Source organism: Arvicola amphibius, chromosome 4, assembly GCF_903992535.2.
Source record: "Arvicola amphibius chromosome 4, mArvAmp1.2, whole genome shotgun sequence".
Classification (NCBI taxonomy): Eukaryota; Metazoa; Chordata; class Mammalia; order Rodentia; family Cricetidae; genus Arvicola; species Arvicola amphibius.
Window position 1 is genome coordinate 12354250 of NC_052050.1, and position 18965 is coordinate 12373214.

The 18965-nt window shown below is 47.7% G+C and overlaps 1 protein-coding gene across 3 annotated transcripts in view; it reads left to right on the forward strand.

The window, feature by feature from the left end:
• Positions 1–18965, forward strand: part of Rgs9 (regulator of G protein signaling 9) — a 70407-nt gene that overhangs the window by 40108 nt on the left and 11334 nt on the right. For all 3 annotated transcript variants that reach the window (XM_038328072.1, XM_038328071.1, XM_038328073.2), the window contains 7 exons: positions 2630–2659; positions 3605–3666; positions 4416–4529; positions 5987–6102; positions 11893–11980; positions 14280–14418; positions 16892–16977. In XM_038328072.1, coding sequence (XP_038184000.1) covers positions 2630–2659; positions 3605–3666; positions 4416–4529; positions 5987–6102; positions 11893–11980; positions 14280–14418; positions 16892–16977 — 635 coding nt within the window. The remainder of the gene's footprint in view (positions 1–2629; positions 2660–3604; positions 3667–4415; positions 4530–5986; positions 6103–11892; positions 11981–14279; positions 14419–16891; positions 16978–18965) is intronic.

Genomic DNA, 18965 nt, shown 5'->3' on the forward strand with positions numbered 1-18965 from the left:
AGAGTTGCTGAGTGTTTTCAGATTTTTTTTTAATAAGAGGACATTTACAAAAGGTCTTTATCTTTATAAGCCCCTAAGCACACCAAAGCCAGCCTCAGTTTGGTGTTTGTCAAGGATCTACCCTGTATGAGGCAGGATTCTAAAGGAAGCAGCTGTGCTCTGACGGTGGTGTGTACATTATAAAATAGTTACATAAATAAAACTTGTAGCCGGGCGGTGGTGGCGCACGCCTTTAATCCCAGCACTCGGGAGGCAGAGGCAGGCGGATCTCTGAGTTCGAGGCCAGCCTGGTCTACAAGAGCTAGATCCAGGACAGGCTCTAGAAACTACAGGGAAACCCTGTCTCGAAAAACCAAAAAAAAAAAAAAACTTGTAATGACCTATGAGAGAGGAGGTCAAATGTGGGAAGTAAAACTGAGACCTCTCTAACCTGTACTTGAGATACCTGCCCCCACCCACCTTGCACTGCCCCAGGAACAATCCATAGATTTCCTGTGAAAAGCAGTTATTGAAAGCAATCCAATGAGGGAAAATGATACCCTGCATGAAGGAGAGAGAACTGTGTTCTTGACACTCCATATTGGGCCCTGGGACCTCCTGTACCTCTGAGTCAATGGACCAGTGCCTCTTTTTGCGATGGCTAAGGAGAAGTGGGGTCCTTCTCATCCTATTTCTTTTTTTTTCTTTTTTCTTTTTTGGGTTTTTCGAGACAGGGTTTCTCTGCAGCTTTTTTAGAGCCTGTCCTGGAACTAGCTCTTGTAGACCAGGCTGGCCTCGAACTAAGAGATCCACCTGCCTCTGCCTCCCGAGTGCTGGGATTAAAGGCGTGCGCCACCACCGCCCGGCCTCATCCTATTTCTTTTTGTTGTTGTTGTTTTTATTTTTCAAGACAGGGTTTCTCTATAGTTTTAGAGCCTGTCCTAGAACTAGCTCTTGTAGACCAGGGCTGGCCTCGAACTCACAGAGATCCACCTGCCTCTGCCTCCTGAGTGCTGGGATTAAAGGCGTGCGCCACCACCACCCACTCTATTTCTAATGAAGATTTGATTTAATTTAATTTAGCAGCATCAACATTAGGCAGCCAGGAATTACAAGGCTCATCTTTCAGGATTAAAGTCAGCACCAAACAGCCCTGGACATAACCATATATAAGAAAACCAAGACTGGCATTCCCACAGTGCCCAACTTCAAGGATTGCATGGGGTAGAAAGGTAGCCTGTTCCTGAGGGATTTCAGCTGGAGATTGATCTGAATGTCTCAGGGGCTCCCAAGAGCCTAATGAGAAGCCTACTGTGGACCCATCCTTCTCTGTATTTATTCAGAAGGTCCAGGGAATGCCTTGTGGCTGATCCCCAGCGTGAATGTGAACTTGCTTTCCACAAGGGCACAGGGCCCACATTACAGCCCAGCTCTGAGACTTGGCTGTGTGTTTTATTGTTATTTTTTTAATTGAGTGCTTTGATTTTTTTTTTTTTAGAAACATGGCTATGTTATTTTTTTTCAGTTTTGGTGTTAGTCAGATTGTTATGAACGCCCGAGACTGAATCTCGCAATCCATTCAAAAACTCCTTCTAATGAGAAGAACAAATGTCCAAGGTCCATGTTAGTCTCTCCATCTTCCATCTTCAGCCCTCCTCCTATGTCTCAGTGAGAGGCGGCTTCTCTTTATTAACAATATCTATCTATCCATCCATCCATCCATCCATCCATCCATCCATCCATCTATCCATCCATTTATTGGTTTTTATCGTGCGTGTGCAGATACTTTCCATGGTGTCTTAGGGTTTCTATGGCTGTGATGAAACACTGTGACCAAAAGCAATGTGGGGAGAAGAGAGTTTATTTTAGCTTAAGTCTCTCAGGTCGCAGTCCGTCACTGAGGGGAGTCAAGGCAGCAACTCAAGGCAGGAGTGCTGGAGTGAAGCCGTGGAGGTGTGCTTGCTTCTATACCTTGTTCAACCTGCTTTCTTTTACACCCCAAGACCACCACCCCAGGGGTGGCACTGCCCACAACGGACTGGGCCCTCCCACATCAATCATTAATCAAGAAAATAGCCCACAGCCTTGTCTACAAGGCTTGCCAATAGGATAAACACCTTTTCTCAATTGTGGCTCCCTCCGTTCAGATAACCCTAGCTTGTGTCAAGGTGACAAACCAACCAACCAGGACACATGGCCTCTCTGTGGAGGTCAGAGGATAACTTCGTGTGGAGTCAGTTCTGCCCTTCCATCTTTACGTAGGTTCTAGGAATCAAACACAGGTTGTCAGTCTTGGGATGGTAAATACTGTTATCTACTGAGCCATCTTCGCATGGAGTTTCCCTTGTTATCCCCCACTTTTCAGATGTTTCTGTAGATACAATGGGAGAGCCGGGCCAGCCCCAAACGTGGTCCTTAATTCACATTGGTTCTCAGGAAGGAAGATACAGTGGCAAATTCCTTCCCTTGGCCCACACATCTCTAGTGGCTTTATGGAGGGGGTGGAGGTGGCTGATGAGGAGATGCTACTTTCTGAGTTTGAGAAGATGAGTGGTTTTCTCATGAAGAGTGTTTTTATTTTTCAAATGGACATTTGAACTGTGTAGATTTAATGGCGCCGATTTAATGGGTTTTCTTCTTTGTTTTCCAGAAACAAACGATCACTGCTGTCAGAAAAGAGGTAATTAGTCTCCCACTGCCAGTGGTGCTTGACTTTAAAATCTTCTAACAAATTATGGGCACTTTGGCTTTATGCTCCACACTCAGTAATGAAATGGAATCCATGTGTAATGTTCAGACAACTGCTTCCAAATTAACGGACAGCAAAGGATCCTTGGTAAGGTGGGAATGGGGCAAATGCCAACTCTCAGGATATGAAATGTCCCTTGAAGCCACACATCAAGGGATGGTCAGGGAGGAGTGTCCACATTCCTGAGCTGGACCCTCTCACAAATCCATCTGGAATCTGTCCTGGGCTCCCCATTGTGGCTGGTCTCTGCAGGACTTGAGCATATACCTCCACAACTCACTTCAATGTTCCTTGGGGCATTTTTTCCACTATCAGCTTTTTTCAGCTGATACATGGTAGGTTAAGGAAGATGCTAAGTAGGAGTCTGAGGTGTGGGCCTGAACCCTGTTGTCGCTGAGGTGGCTGGCTTGAAGGGGTAGAGCACACTACCGATAGAGACAAATGACCTGTGTTCTTGGATCTGTGTGTAATGCCATGGTTAATGGCCTTCAAGGGTGGGGAGTTAGAGATCATATTACTCATGTTTTTTATTGCTATGATAAAAGTCACTAAGGGAAGGAAGGGTTTACTGGGGTTCACAGTTTTAGGGGATACAGCCCACCATGGGTCGGGGAGGCACAGCAGCAAGAGCATGAGGTGATGGTCACATGTCAAGAAACAGAGAGATGCATGTGACTGCCCAGACAACTTTTCCCCTTTTCCTCAGTCCTGGCCCGACAGGTGCTGTTCACCTGTAGGGATCCTCCCTTCTCAATCCAATTTACAACCCCCCCTCATAGACTCGCCCAGTGTGTCTCCCCCAGGGGATTGCAGGTCCTGTCAAGTTGACAGTCATGACCAAGAGCCGCAGACGTCTAACAACCGTCTCTCTTCCAGATCATGTATTACCAACAGGCTCTAATGAGGTCCACAGTGAAGTCTTCAGTGTCCCTTGGAGGGTATGTCCCCGATTTGTTGGCCTTGCTAAAGCATGAGTAACAGGTGTGAGAGAGAATGTCTGCTTAAGTCGAATGTGACAAGCCATGGTCGAAGGACTTTAGGGTCCAGTGAACCGTGTTTTGTCCGCGCTTACTTCCAGTTCTAGGCCAGGGGTCAGGTTCTTGAAAGAATCTCCAAACAGGTTTCACACCTCCCCACTTGACAGTTTTAAAAATAATGCGACATCCTCCCTGAAAACGTGTCTGCGGCTGTGGGCGGAGTCTGTGGCAGGAACCCATGGTCCTTCCTCACACACAGACATCAGGAAACGCATCAACTCAGAAGGTCCCAAAAGGGTTTGGGTAGTGACTTGAAGTTCCCAAGCACAGGCGTTATCCTGCCAGAGGCGGAACCCAAAGGGTCGGTGGCCTTGGCTTATCTGTGGCAATCACAGCTTCCAAGATGGTCATCAAGACACGGACAAACTGACTCAACTTTGGAATGTAAAATCTTCTGATGACATGTGAAAAGGCCATGCTTGAACTGGGGACAGAAAATTGAGTAAGGGACAGGATTGGGAGACAACAGCATCATTTCCCAACTATAACAGAGCAGGTCTTTCCAAACAGCTGCCTGTCCCAGGAGCTGCTGGACCTTTCTCAGAGACTAAATCAATGCTGCAAGAGAGGCCATGCTGGACAACTAGCCCAGGGGTTATCTGGTCTCTCTGGGTTGCGTTGCTAGGAGCCCTCTTCTGTCTGCTTTTCAGAATCGTCAAGTACAGTGAGCAGTTCTCCTCCAATGACGCCATCATGTCAGGCTGCCTCCCAAGCAATCCTTGGATAACAGACGATACCCAGTTCTGGGATTTAAATGCCAAACTGTACGTATTTCAAATGTTGGGGGTTTTAATGGATCTGTTTCCTTTGTGTGTGTGGTGTGTGCTTGCGTGTGTGGAGGAGTGTTTCTATGTGTGTGGGTACATATGTTCATGTGTATGGAGGCCTTAAGTTGAGTCAGGTGTTTCCCTTGATCCATCGACACTAGTCATTGAGGAACCGTCTCCAATTTTGGCTAGTCTAGCTCGCTTGCCTTCCCTGGGGATCCCATCTCTGCCTTCAAAGAGAGGCCATTACAGGTGGCTACCATAACCGCTTCATTTTTACATGGGTTCTAGAGATCCAAACTCTGGTCTTCACACTTCCATGGTGAGCAATCACCCCGGCCCAAAATGTGCTTCCTTTTTAGGGTGGATTGCAGTTTTGGTTGTAAGTGCCTAGAATTCACAAAGCCCTGGGTTCAACCCGCACACAGTATAAACCACGCATGATGGTACATGCCTGTAATCCCAGCCCTTGGAAGGCTGGAGGATCTGACATTCAAGGTTCCTAAACTATACGGCAAACTCGAAGCCAACTTGGTATGTGTGAAGCCCTGTCTCAAAATTTTTTTTTCAGTTTTAAGTTGTAACTCATGTCATACAATTTATCCATTTAGAGCATACAACTAAATTTTTGTTATATCGGCAGTAGTGCAATTGCTACTACAATTATTTTTAAAAGAAATCTGTGCCCTTTAGGTGTCACCCCCTCCCCCTCCCTCAAGCACCTCCTTGGATGATCCTTAGTCAATCTATATCCTGGTTATCTGTGTTCTCCTGCTTTTCCTGCAGATGAACTCCTAGGTTATGGGGTCTGTCGTTAAGCACTTTTCCCTCCACGCTAGACTTTCAAAGTTTGTCCATGTCGTAACATGCATCAGCGTTTTGTTTCAATTACAGATAAAGGATGTTCCCTGTGTGGATATGCTGCTTGTGCGTCCATTTGTCCGCTGAAGGACATTCGGGCTTTCCTAGCTTTGCAGCGATCATGAATAGCACTGCCACAAACATTCATGTACTTTCAGGGTGAAGGGGAAATCCTGGTGAGTGACAGGTGCCTGGCTGCTGGCTGTGACCACAGCCTCTCTCACCAGTATGCCACTGGAGTTCTATCCTGGCTTGAAGGTGGCAGCTGTCTCCAGTCTGAGTTCTTTGCCCCTGAAGGTTTCTGGCACAGGGCTCCCCAGGGTGGCCCTCCCTCACTTCTGGGAGGCCACATCTCGGATGTGACCTCCAGGAGACTTGTTAGAGGCTGCATCTCCCTGGCAAGTGGCTACTTGGGTTGTGTCTGTGCAGAGGTTGAAGGGTAAAGCAAAATTGAGAGCAGGTGGCGATGTTGGCTAAGGACCTCATGCCGGTGGGTGGAGGCTGATGCCCATCGCTCCCACCCAGACCAGCCCCGAGCACAGCTCCTGTCTCCCAAGGAGAGTGGTTGCATTTACCTCTCACCGTCCTTGCAGGGTGGAAGTCCCAACTAAGATGCGGGTCGAGCGTTGGGCCTTCAACTTCAGCGAGCTGATTCGAGATCCCAAGGGTCGACAGAGCTTCCAGTACTTTCTCAAGAAGGAATTCAGTGGTGAGCTCTCTTTTCTTTCCTTTCCCACACCCCCACGGGATTCCATATAGCCCAGCTAGCTTGAGTTCTCTATGTAGCTGAAGATGACTTTTAATTCTTGAGTCTCCCGACTTCCTCCCAGGTGCTGGTGTTATAGGCATGAGACGCTCTGCTTGGTTTAATAGGGTCCTGAGACGTGAAGGTCCTGAGGGCTTCGTGCACGCTGGGTCAACACTCTTAACTGAGCTGCCTCTACAACCTGAGGGTTTTTTTTTTTTAAATTTTTTAAAGCAACTGTCCCTTTAATGTCCAGTCTAGGGTTTCCCAGTGGGCGCTCCCATGCCTCGTTAAGGCTGTTAGCTAGGGTTTCTTGCTTTTCCAGATGTAGAAGTCCTACCTGGGTCCAACACCCTTCCTTCTCCATAGGCTCAGCAGGACACTGCAGTCCGGAGGGGACAGGAGTCACATTTCTAAAATCTGCATCAATCTCATTCACAGTTCCCAGGGCTCCATCCTGTAGTGTGAAGCGGCGGGGCTGCGTCCCGCCACCCGGCCGCTGGCTAGCTTTACACCCGAAATAATTACACGGAAACTGTATTTTTTTAAAACACTGTCTGGCCCATAGTTTCAGCCTCTTATTGGTTAATTTTCACATCTTCCTTTAACCCATATTTAGTAATCTGGGTAGCACCACGAGGTGTGGCTTACCAGGAGAGATCTTAACCTGCATCCATCTCGGAGAGGAGAAGCATGGAGACGCACTATGGCGACTGCCTCAAGCGTCTCCCCAACTCTACTTCCTTGTTCCCACAATTCTGTTCTGTCTACTCCACCTACCTAATTTTCTGTCTCTTAAAGGGCCAAGGCAGTTTTCTTTATTAATTAACCAATGAAAGAAACATAGACAGATAACTCTCCTCCATCACCATCCCTTTTTGGCTTCCCTCATTTCTTTGTTCAGAGTCCCTCTAACCCAGTTCCTGACCTCTGACCCTCTACCCTCTTGTCAATACAGCTCAGAGGTCAGGAAGGCGGATGAGCTAGCTTCCCCAACTTCTCTCCCAGCCCTACTGCCTTCATCTTAGAGGTTCTGCAGATTCAACCCAACATTTTTTGAAAGATTTATTTTATTTTTACTTTACATGTATGAGTGTTTTGCCAACATGTATATCTGTATACCATGTGCATGCCGTTCCCAAAGAGGCAGGAGGGATTGTCATATTTCCCTGGAACTGGCATTACAGAGGGTTGTGAGCGGTCATATGGGTGCTGGAAATTGAACCCGGGTTCTCTGGAGGAGCTATAAACGCTCTTCACCGCTGAGCCATCTCTCACCCAGCAGGGATGTCTTTAAACTCGTGTTTACCTGGACCCAGCCCAGGGACGCCTTTTTAAATTGGATTGAGTTGCAATCCCTGTGGTCTAGAAAGTTCTGCAGGTGACTCACAGTGGCTGAGACACACAGTGTACCCTGCCGTGGTTTCTTCCAGGCCTTCAGAGGGTGTAGACTTGAGCGGAGGTCTGTCTCTGAATGTCTCATTTACTGAGAAACATCTGGAAACATGATGGGGCTAGATTAGAAACAATTACACATTCAATTCCTTCACCACCTTTGCCAAAATACTGGCTTTTATGAGATTCATTTGTCTGTTTATGGGGTCCCGCCCCTGGGAGCGCCTTGATTGGGTTTGTACTCCAGGACTGTGAACCTGCTCCTGAAGGAAATCTTACTAGACATGCCTTTAGTCTGGCTCCACACAGGACATTGCATTAGAACTTGGATCGCTGTAGATCATTCTCTGTAATCAATCCTAATTGCTTAATCTAATAACCCTCAGAAAAGTGTGGAAAGGAGTGTGTGCGGCTAGCGCCCGGTGACTAAGGGAAATAGTGCCATCTAGTGGCCAATATATAAACTGCATGCTGAGCCTCACCAGTCTCTCATAATAAGAAAACATTCAGAAAAATTTCCTTGCATCTTTGAAACCATATTATCGACAGTCTCCGCAGGAGATTCATAAGAATTCATGTGTGACTGGGCAGAAGAAATCAGTAATTTTCTTTTTAAATTAAAAACTGAAAATTTTAGGTATCCCTTTCCATTTTAAAATATTGTTTCATGTGACCCAAGCTGGCCTCAAATTCACTGAGTAGCTGAGGATGATCCTGATGTCCAAATCCTCCTGCCTCTGTCTTCCAAGTGTTCCTAATTTTTATTTGTTTTGTTTTGAGGCAGCGGGTCTCTGTGTAGTCCAGGCTGGCCCTGAATTCATGATTCTCCTGCCTCAGCCTTTGAAGTGTTAGAGTTACGTTCTCCACCACCCTGAACTCAATTCAGTGGCTTTGTTGCTGTTTGGTTTTGTTTTATACAACCACGGAGCTGTACAACTGCCAACTCTAGCTGATCTAGAACAGTTCTGGGAGAAACACCTCATCCCCCTGTACGTAATTTCCTGTTCTCCCTCTGGCCAGCTTGTTACCCTTTACTTTCCTTCAGTCCATATCAATCTGAGTGTTCTGTATGATTTTTACGTTGGGGATCTTACAATATGTGCCCCTTTCCTGTTTAGAATGATACACCCTTCTGTATGGCTGCAACAGATTCCACTGTATGAACATGCATACCACCTTTGCTCATCCCCCATCGGTTTTGGGGGATTTGAAGTTTTGCATTTTAAAGATTTATTCATTTTTAAAAATTCTGTGAATATGAGTGTTTTGCCTGCAAGTATGTATGTACTCCATGTCCATGCCTGGGGCTCACAGAGGCCAGAAGAGGGCATCAGATCCCCTGAAACTGGCGTTAGAGATGATTGTGAGCTGCCATGTGGGTGTTGGGAATCGAACTTGGGACCTCTGAAAGAGCAAATATGCTCTTAACCACAGAATCATCTCTTCAACTTCTGAATTTTAATCATTTTGACCTTTGGGTTCGTGAATACCGCAGTGAACATTCTTGTATTGTTTTAATGTGTTTGTTTAATGTTTTTAAATGAGTGTGTACTTGTGTTCCTGTGTGCATGTATGTGTGGGGTGACTATACACATGCCTGCCCTTGGGTGTTGAGGCCTGAGAGGGTGGCCTCAGGATTCTTCCTTGATCCTCTCCATCTTATTTATCAAGGCAGGGGCTCTCAGTTGAACCCAGGTCTCACGGATATGGCTAACCTGGCTATCCAGCTCTCTCTATGTCCCAAACAGTGGGATTGCTGCCATGTCCACTCAGTGTTAGGTGGGTTCTAGAGATTCAAATCCCATTTCTCACCTTTCTAAGACAGCTGCTTTACAGACTGAGCTATTTCCCCAACTCCTTGCTTAATTTTTTTCTTAGGAAAAATATATAACATAAAATTACCCATATTAACAATGTAAGCACACAGTTTGGTGACTAGGAAGTGTATCCACATTTTCTGAACCTTTCCATCATGCCAAGTTGAATATGAAATCCAACGAAATGTGAGCTTCCCATCTTCCCACCCCACAGTTTCCTCCATTTCTCTGCATGTCTCTGAGACTGGTTGCTCTAGGCACCTCGCGCAAGTGTAAACACAGAATTAGTCCCGTTGTAGCCGACCTGTTTCACACAACTTCTGTCCCAGTCAGTGTTCTGTTGCTTTAAAGAGACACCATGACCGCAGCAACTCTTTTGAAGGAAACATTTAATTGAGGACGGCTTACAGTTTCAGAAGTTTAGTCCATTGTCATCATGGTGGGACACCCGGTGGCCCACAGGCAGACATGGTGCTGGAGAGGTAGCTGAGTGTTTGATGTCTGGATCCACAGGCAGCAGGAGGAGAGAAAGACTCTGGGCTTGCAATGGGCCTTTTGAAACCTCAAAGCCCACCCCCAGTGACACTTACTCTAACAAGGCGAGGCCTCCTAAGCCTTTCAAATAGTGCCTCTCCCTGGGGGCCATTTTCATAAGGATGTCTTCAAGGTTCATTCCTGCCACACTGTATTCTAGTCTTTCTGTTGCTGTGGTAAAAACTACCTCCAAAAGCAACTTGGGGAAGAGAGGGTTTATTGAGTTCAAATGTCCAGGTTACAGCTCAGCACTGAGGAAAGTTGGGGCACGGACTCAAGGTTGAACTGAAACAGAAACCATGGAGGAACGCCGCGTAACTGACTGGCTTCTAGGTCATTGTCCCGTTACATTTCATAGTCAGGGCCTATCTGGCCGTGGATGGCACCAGCCACGTGGACTGAACCATCCTCTATCAGTAATCAGTCAAGAAAATATTCCACAGACCCGCTGCAGGCCAGTCTGATCAGGGCAATCCCCCAGTTGAGACTCCCTCAGATAAGCAGTTGGTAGCTGAAACTAAGGAAGAGATTCTCTGTCCCTTTTTGCGGCTGAAGGTTCCCATGGCAAACGCATACCACATTTGTTTACTACCCATTTCTCCTCCATGGGCAATTTTGAGCCATTTGCAATTTTTGTCTTTTGTGAACAATCGCTCATATAATTTTAGTCCTAAGTAATGACTGTTCTTTTTTTCTTCTCATAATCAAGAGGTCTTGATGTCAGACCAATTGGCTATTGAAGAAAATCATTGGCCTGTGACTTCTGTCTGAAGACTGATCCGCCTCCAGAGTTACGGGGCAAATTCTAGCTAGTGTAGAATTGTGCAGCCTCTGCCAGTCTGACCTAACTGGGTGCTCTCAGGAAATACTGTGGATGCAGAGGAAGGGTTCTCTTGTTCATTAAATAGCGCCACAGCACTTTAGAGTGTGTATGCGCGTGTGTTCACACACATTCTCCCCTCCTCCCCATCTCTCTCTCTCTCTCTCTCTCTCTCTCTCTCTCTCTCTCTCTCTCTCTCTCACACACACACACACACACACACACTCGCTCATTGATGACACTATCGTTACTTTCTCAGGTAAAATTTCTCAGGTACTTGGAACCACTGTACCAATGTATTTGGATTACTGGGGAATGATTGTAAAACTGGGAAAAGATGAAGGATTTCGAGGGTCTGTTTTTTTCTTCGCTTTCTCAGTCTAGAGGAACAAGATCCCTCTGGTTCTTGTGACACTGGGTGCCCTTTGTACCCATGTATCCCGTAAGCGTCCCATGCCATCAGCTGTCAAAGACTCCAAGGACTTTTTGACTGGAAGACGCGTGGGAATGAATACAGAAAGTGGGGGGGTCTCTGTGCACAGTCAAATAAAGCAGGCAGAAGTCACACGGCAGAGAGCAGGAAGCTCAAGAGTGGAGTCATAGATAATTACGAGCCCGTGTGAACTGTTCAGGAAGGGTTTGCTAAAGATAAACTCTCAGCCAGGAAGACTATGGGAGCTGCTGGTGAGATGGCTTTTGGGGCTAAGCCTGATGACGTCAGTCCCTGGAACCCCACATGATGACAATAACCTACTGCACAATTTTGTTCTTTAACCTCCACACCCGTGCCCTCCCCAATAAACAAACAAATGTCCATTTAGAAGAAGAGCATGACAGCCCATGGGAGTGGGTTATTAGAAGCTCTGCCCTGTGTATTGTTGAAGGGCAGGATAGCATCCACTCTGTGAATGGATAATCGCTTCAAGCGTGGTTGGAGGCCAGTCCGGTTTTTGACAGAGGATACTCATAAGACAAACCATTGCTGGGTCCCAACTCCTCCCACACCCCAGAAGTGGCTCCCTCTCTCGAGTGACACTGGTGTTTGTTGGGCCGGTGCTCAGTGTCTCGTCTTGTGGGAAGATGTTCAACAAGTGAATTGAGCCCACCTGACCTTTATCTTTATCTCCTCTTCCCTCCACTCACTTCCTGCCTGGCTTTCATCTGCGTGGACCTGTCTTCCCTGTGCAGGGGAGAACCTGGGATTCTGGGAAGCCTGTGAGGACCTGAAGTACGGAGATCAGTCCAAGGTCAAGGAGAAAGCCGAGGAGATTTACAAGTGAGCATTAGCTGTGTTTGGTGTGGGTGAGGGTGGAATGGGGCTGAGGGTTGGCTCCTACATCCTGTGGCTGCCTGGGCTCTGGCTAGCACCAACCGCTGGCCCTGCCATTCCATAAACTCCTCTCTGAGGTTTGGAACATTTGAGGGTTCCTCTGAAGGAACCCAAGTGAGACGGAGAGTGACATTCTCCTGTTCCTATGGGATTGTGTCCATGGATGAAAGCAAGCTACCCAGAACCACAGTGCAATGTTTTTGGTATTCTGAGATAGGGTTTCTCTGTGTAGCTTTGGAGCCTATCCTGGAACTTGCTCTGTAGGCCAGGCTGACCTCCAACTTGCAGAGATCCACCTGCCTCTGCCTCACAAGTGCTGGGATTAAAGCATGTGCCACCACAGACCACCACAGTGCAAATTTTTGTGTTTTGTATTTGACTTTCCCTGGTTTTTTTTTTTTTGTGTGTGTGCAGGGGAGTGGAGAGAGAGAGAGAGAGAGAGAGAGAGAGAGAGAGAGAGAGACAGAGAGAGAGAGAGAGAGACAGAGAGAGAGAGAGAGAGACAGAGAGAGAGAGAGAGAGAGAGAGAGAGAGAGAGAGAGAGAGAGAGAGAGAGGAGGGGAGGTATGGAGAATCTATTCCACAGTAAGGGAAAGGGACATCTCCCGTGTGTGAGACTGTGAGGCCAGTCTGGGCTGTGAGTGTACACAGATCTTATTCCCCACTCATGGCTCTAGGAACAGTATGACCCTGTCTAGCATTGCCCTTCTTCTAAGTCACCCCAGAGCTGAGGGTGGTTCATTGTGGTAGATCTGCTTCCAAGGGCCAGGTGGAGAGGATGGGGAGGTTGTGGAACGCGACAGTCCTACCCTTGTTGGCCTTCATCCTAGAAGCTTGTGTGTACCCTTGTCCTGCTGTGGTCCTTTCTTTAACAGTCCCACCAGTCTAGGGCTCTGAGGGCACAGTGTTTTTCGTTCCCACTCACATGCACCGCTGGTCCCCCAGGTTTCTCCCCACAGGATGGGAAGCAGCCCTTGGCAGCTCTGGCTTCTGTTACTGATCCTTGGGCAACAGCTCAGCCAGCCCTTTCCACCCAAGGACCCAATATTCTCCTCTGCATCCTCTCTTCTCATGACTCAGATGGACTAGCCCACATTTCAGAAAGGAATGAGATTTCCAGAGAAGAGCAGATATTTTGTTTCTCCTTAGAGGCGCGTGAGTTCTCCTAACTGGCTAGCTCCCCACAGGGAGGTGCCCCATGAGATGCAAGGGTGGGGACCTATGGCCACTTTCTGTAGAGAAGCAGGCACGTGCCTGGTTCACGACATTCCACAGCTCCTAAGGTTAAAACTCTGCTAGGACGTGGCATGCTAGCCACACAGCATGTCAGCTTCCCACCACCCGGGCCTCCGCTTACATAAATATTAGTTTGCTTGACAAAATTTGGATGCATAGCTTAGGAGTGTGGGCAAATGCCACATGAGTCTTTCTAATCTGTAGCCTGGGGGATGCCCATGTGCCAAATCCTAGACCGAGCTATTAGGACTTGAAACACTTGGTCAATCTTAGGGCCGCTGGCCTGGGTGCTGAGACAGTCACACCCTGGGAACTGGGGTTATGGCTCTCCTCCCTTGCTACTCAGCGTTTGAGATTCATCATCAAACTTGTCTAGTCCGGGCCATGGGAGAGCAGAGGTTTCAGAACGCCATTTTGGAGGTCTCAGGTTGGCCCTTGGATGTCAGTGAGTAAGGAGAAAGGTTAAGCTGGAGGTGGATTTTTAAAAAAGATTTTATTTTTAAATGTGTGTGTGTGTGTGTGTGTGTGTGTGTGTGTGTGCACGCGCGCATGCATGTGTGTGCGTGTATGTGTGTTTAAATGTCTGCAGGATCCAGAATTGGGTTCTGGACTTCCTTGGAGTTAGAGTTACAGGTAATTTTGAGCCACCTGATACGGGTTCTGGGAATTGAACGCTTGGTCCTCTGCAAGAGTAGCAGGTGCTCTTACCTGTTGAGCTATTTCTCTAGCCCCTTTAGAAGTTGACTTTCCCCGCAAAGTGCAAAGGCCTCACCCACCTAGGTCTACCCCACCAGCTTCTGACTTGCTCTCCTAGAACGTCAAGGTTAAACATTCCATTCCCAAGGCTGCCATGATCTTATTCTGGCTTCTGGGAAAAACTGATGGGCAAATTTCAGACTCTTCAGCGTTTCCTAGTTTCCGTAGCCTGGGCCTGTTGTGTGGGCCCTTTACCCTTTGTGTGTGTGCACCCGAGTTAGCTTCTTTGATGGACATTTCCCTCTCTTCCCAGGCTGTTCCTGGCGCCAGGTGCAAGACGTTGGATCAACATAGACGGCAAAACCATGGACATCACCGTGAAGGGGCTGAGGCATCCCCACCGCTACGTGCTGGATGCAGCGCAGACGCACATCTACATGCTCATGAAGAAGGTAGGCAGGCCTGTGCCGAGGATGCTCAGAGACGGGAAAGATCCTCCGAGGTGGGAAGGGTGGGAGAGTGGGCGTGGAGCGGGGGAGTGGGCGTGGATACTGCCCTGCCCATCCAGTGAGGTAGAGACCCGGAAAGATCCTCTGAGGTGGGAAGGGCGGGGGAGTGGGCGTGGATACTGCTTTGCCTATCCTGTGAGGTAGAACAGCCTGCTGGTTCTTTCTCTTATCCACGGGCTAGACCTTGCTTGAACCCCTAGCCTTTGGCTTTGGACATCACCATAGAAGCTGTGTGTGTCTACGGGCTTCTTGTGCTGCGGTTAGGTTGCAGGCAGTATCAGCGACAGTAAGACAGATGAAAATAATTGCTGTGAGCTCTTGAAAACTTATAAGGCACAGTCTCTGTGCAAAGCAAGACAGCTTGTCTCCAAAAAGATCCCCAGGGAGGTTCCTCCAGAGTCTGGCTGGCCTAAGCTCTCAGTGGGGATGGAGATAGAACACCAGCTTCTGCTCTGACAGAGCCAGAGGCCTGGCAGGTAAACCTTGTGTGAATTCAGGTAGCTTCTGGATCATTAGCGAGATGGTGGCAGGGTGGAAACTTCCAAGGAATTGTCATGAATCTGAGAGAAAATAACTTTCTGAAAAAAATTCCGAGAAATTAAAATTTTCCCATTCCTTTGAGTGTGTGAGTGTGTGTGTGTGTGTGTGTGTGTGCCCATGCGTGCACGCGTACATGCACATATGTGTGTGTGGAGGTCAGAAGACAACTTTGTGTTCTCTCTTTCCACCATATGAGTTTCCAGGTCACCGGGCTTGTTGGCAAGTACCCTTATCCACTGAGCCATCATCCTGGCCCAGACATACCTAATTATTTTAAAAAATTTTTAAATTAATTGACTGTGTGTGTATGTGTCCATTTGTTCTCTCCTTCCACCATGTGAATCCCAAGTCAAGGCTTTCTCCCACTCTGTTGTCTTCTCATTATGACAAGTCTTGTGGCATGGTGCCTCCAGTGGTTTTTTTTTTTTGGTCTGGTGTTCATTGGTAGGAATTAGTAAATATTTATCACCATCCTTTCTTGTATTTATTCTCTTACTGTGACAAAGCAGCACATTCCCCCTGAAGCCACCACCGCTTATAGCCTTCGTCAGAGTCTGTTATCCATTCCTCCCCGGCGGGGTCTCCCTTCGTTTTTCATACTAGAAGATCCACAACAAGGTTTCTTTAAAATAGTCCTCCTTAATGCATTTTAAAACTGTGTTTTTGACTCTTAAAAATGTAGCTTGCAGGGCCTGGGAGGTGGCTCCCTATGTGAATCTTAGGATCAGACTCAGGTCACCAAGCTTGGTGGCAATCACCATTACTCAATGTGCCATCCTGCTGGCTGCATAAAAACTCCCACTTGAGTTCCGGTGGCCAGCACCCATGTCAAAAGCTGGGAGACAGAGACAGGAGAATCCCAGGGGCTTGCTCTTCCCCTAGCCAAGGCAGATGAGCTCCAGGCTCAGCAAGAGACCTGTTGCCAAAGTAAAACGGAGAATGTCAAGAAAGACATGCCGTGTCGACTGCTGCATGTGTGTGCACAGATTCACACACCTTCTCACCACACATGCACACTGGTCAGGATGAAGCGGAGGCTTCTCGTGATGGGTGTATGTCTGCATGGGTTCTTTACAAAAGAATGCTGTGTATCTGGAGTTGACGCTAGGTCTCTTAGAGGCCATATCTTGTCGTGACAAGTTCCACATGACCCGATGGCTTCATTATCCCTATTCCCAGATTCCACCCTGTTTTTTCATAACTGCTACTACTACCAACTAGTCTCTAGGATTTAACAAACCTTTGAGACTGTTCTCCATTGCTGGTTTGCCGTGGTGAGCATTGCCTGTATTAGCTGAGAGTGGAGTTTTCAGGTAGCAACTTCCCTACCCTGCTCAGCTCCTAGGAAGCATCCCCACAAGAGAGGCCTAAGTCCCGGTCCTTTCAGTACCTTGCATTGTCCTCTCTCGCCTTTCTACCCTGAACTCCAGGAGAAGTGGGTGGCGATGGGGTTAGAAGTGGGCTCTATCTCCACAACCACTAAGGGTGAGAGTTTAATGTCTTCTTATCTCTTGTTGGCTTTACAGGCTCACAGCTCTGAGGATTTTAGTGTTGGGGCCTATGCATTGTGGTCCTATAGACTCTGGTGGTTGTCCCACCCTAGGAAGTCATGATTAGGTAGGACTGGGGTGACCCCAAGGATGTACATTTCTGAGCTCTCCAGGACAACTTGGCCCTGCCTGGTTTTGAGCTCCACACCTGAGACCCACGGCTGGCGGCAGCACCTCCCGAGCATGCCTCATACAGGGAAACAGATTTCTCTTATCTTGCTGTCCCGCCAGGGGACAGTGCTTGGAAGTGACGGCCATATTCCACTCTATTGGATGCATCCCCTCTTCCTGGCTCATCGCCACTGTTTTCTTTCCGTTCCCCCCAGGATTCTTATGCCCGCTATTTAAAATCTCCGATCTATAAAGAAATGCTGGCCAAAGCTATCGAGCCGCAGGAAACCACCAAGAGAAGGCAAGTGGAGTCTCTTTAATCGCTGGCCGCCCGCTGTTTACTTTCAAGGCATGAGGGCCCCCGTGTAGCCAAATGGCTGGAGTAGAGATTTGCTTGATGGCATTGTTGGGGGCTGGAAAGTGGTGTGCAGTGAATGTGGGCCTCATTTGCTTAGAAATGCCCTCCAGCAAGATTCCCTTAGTAATTGCCTCCGGTAAGTTTTGTTTCCTTCATTCCGGCTCTAAAGGGCCCTGATTATCAGACCGGTAATTATGAGTATCACAAATGGAAACATCTCATTTTTTTAAAAAAATATCACCCTCCCCCTCTACCTCCAAACTGATGAATAAGAGTTAATTAAGGCATACCCTTCATATCTCTTTTGTTCCAAGACCCGAGGGGGGGATTGCACACCAAGAGAAAAGGCTAGACGGTTGAAAGAGGCAAACAGTAACACCCCAACTGTTCTTGGTGCCTCTGGAGACGACTTTCTAGAAGTCCATTAACTAGTTGGTAATCTCTATCGTCCAGTGTCTTACAGAGACACTGGGATAATGGATGATGTCATACTCCAAGGAACAAACTAAACTTTTTTTTTTTTTGGTGGAAATGGGGAAGAGTACTCTAGCCATAAAGATTATTTAAAGATTTAAGAGTACAACTGGGCGGTGGTGGTGCACACCTTTATTCCCAGCACTCGGGGTGGGGGGGGGGCAGGGGCAGGCGGATCTCTGTGAGTTTGAGGCAAGCCTGGTCTACAAGAGCTAGTTCCAGGACAGGCACCAACGCTACAGAGAAACCTTGTGTGTGGGGGGGGGGAGATTTAAAAGAAATAACAGCTCAAACAAAACTGGGAATTCTGGCAGAGGTTTTATTTTAAAACTGCCTCTGTGGTCAGTAAATGCTCCTATTCGTTCAGCCAGTACTGGGCCCATATTCAGTTCAGTCAATTCAAAGTGTGTGTGTGGGGCGGGGGGGAGGTGGGTATCCTTTATCAAAGGAGCTACTGAGAGAATATGCCACCTTGTCCTCGAGTGCAGCAGTCTGTAACAAGAGGGGGCCAGGCCTGCTTGTTTGGGTTTCTGTCCTGCCCAGCACCCCGCAGCCGGCAAGCCCCAAAGAAATAACACAGAGATCTCTATACGTTATAAAGCTGATTGGCTCATTAGCTCTAGCCTCTCATTGGCTAACTCTCACATCTTCATTAACCCATTTTTCTGATCTATGTTAGCCATGTGGCTCAGTACTTTTTTTCAGTGGGGCAGATCACATCCTGCTGCTTTGGTGGTCTGGGCAGGAGTGGGAGGAATCAACTTCCTCCTTTCCAGAGTTCTCCTGTTCTCATTGTATCATTTCTATTTCCTGTCTGGTTTTCCCACCTTTACCTCCTGCCTGGCCAATCAGCATTTATTTAAAACATGATTGACAGAATACAGACAATTCTCCCACACCAGCAGTCCTGTGAGAGGAAGCGGGCTTGTGGCACTGTTCACAGGTTACTGAGTAAAGAACGGAGTCCAGCAGCCCTGGGAACTCCAATAAAGACTACGATGAGCCCAGAGATTCAGAAAGGGTGGGGATGGGGTTGGGCTAGGAGGTAGATTGTCTCACACTTCCGTCCTAACGTTTTATGAGTTAGGGCAGGCATGGGAGTTCAGAGAGGCTCCTTCCTGAGTACAGCTGGGGCATGGAGGGCCTTGCGGATGGCAGAGACCTCTGCTGGTTGCACTTGACTTTGGCAAGGGACATCACAGTCTGGGAGTGCTGTCACCCTGTTGTGGGTGAGAACAGGTGTGAATGCTTGCATGCATGGTGTGTGCCACTGAACTTGTACCCAGGAGGGGACACAGTGGGAGGAGCCCATTCCATGGCTCACAGGTAGAAGCGAATCTTTTAAAAGTTAAGGTGCAAGCCTTCCAAACTTTGGCAGAGTTGGTGGCATTAGTTAGTACCCAAGTTTTTTGTTTGTTTGTTTTGTTTTTGTTTTTGTTTTGTTTTGTTAAGAGAGA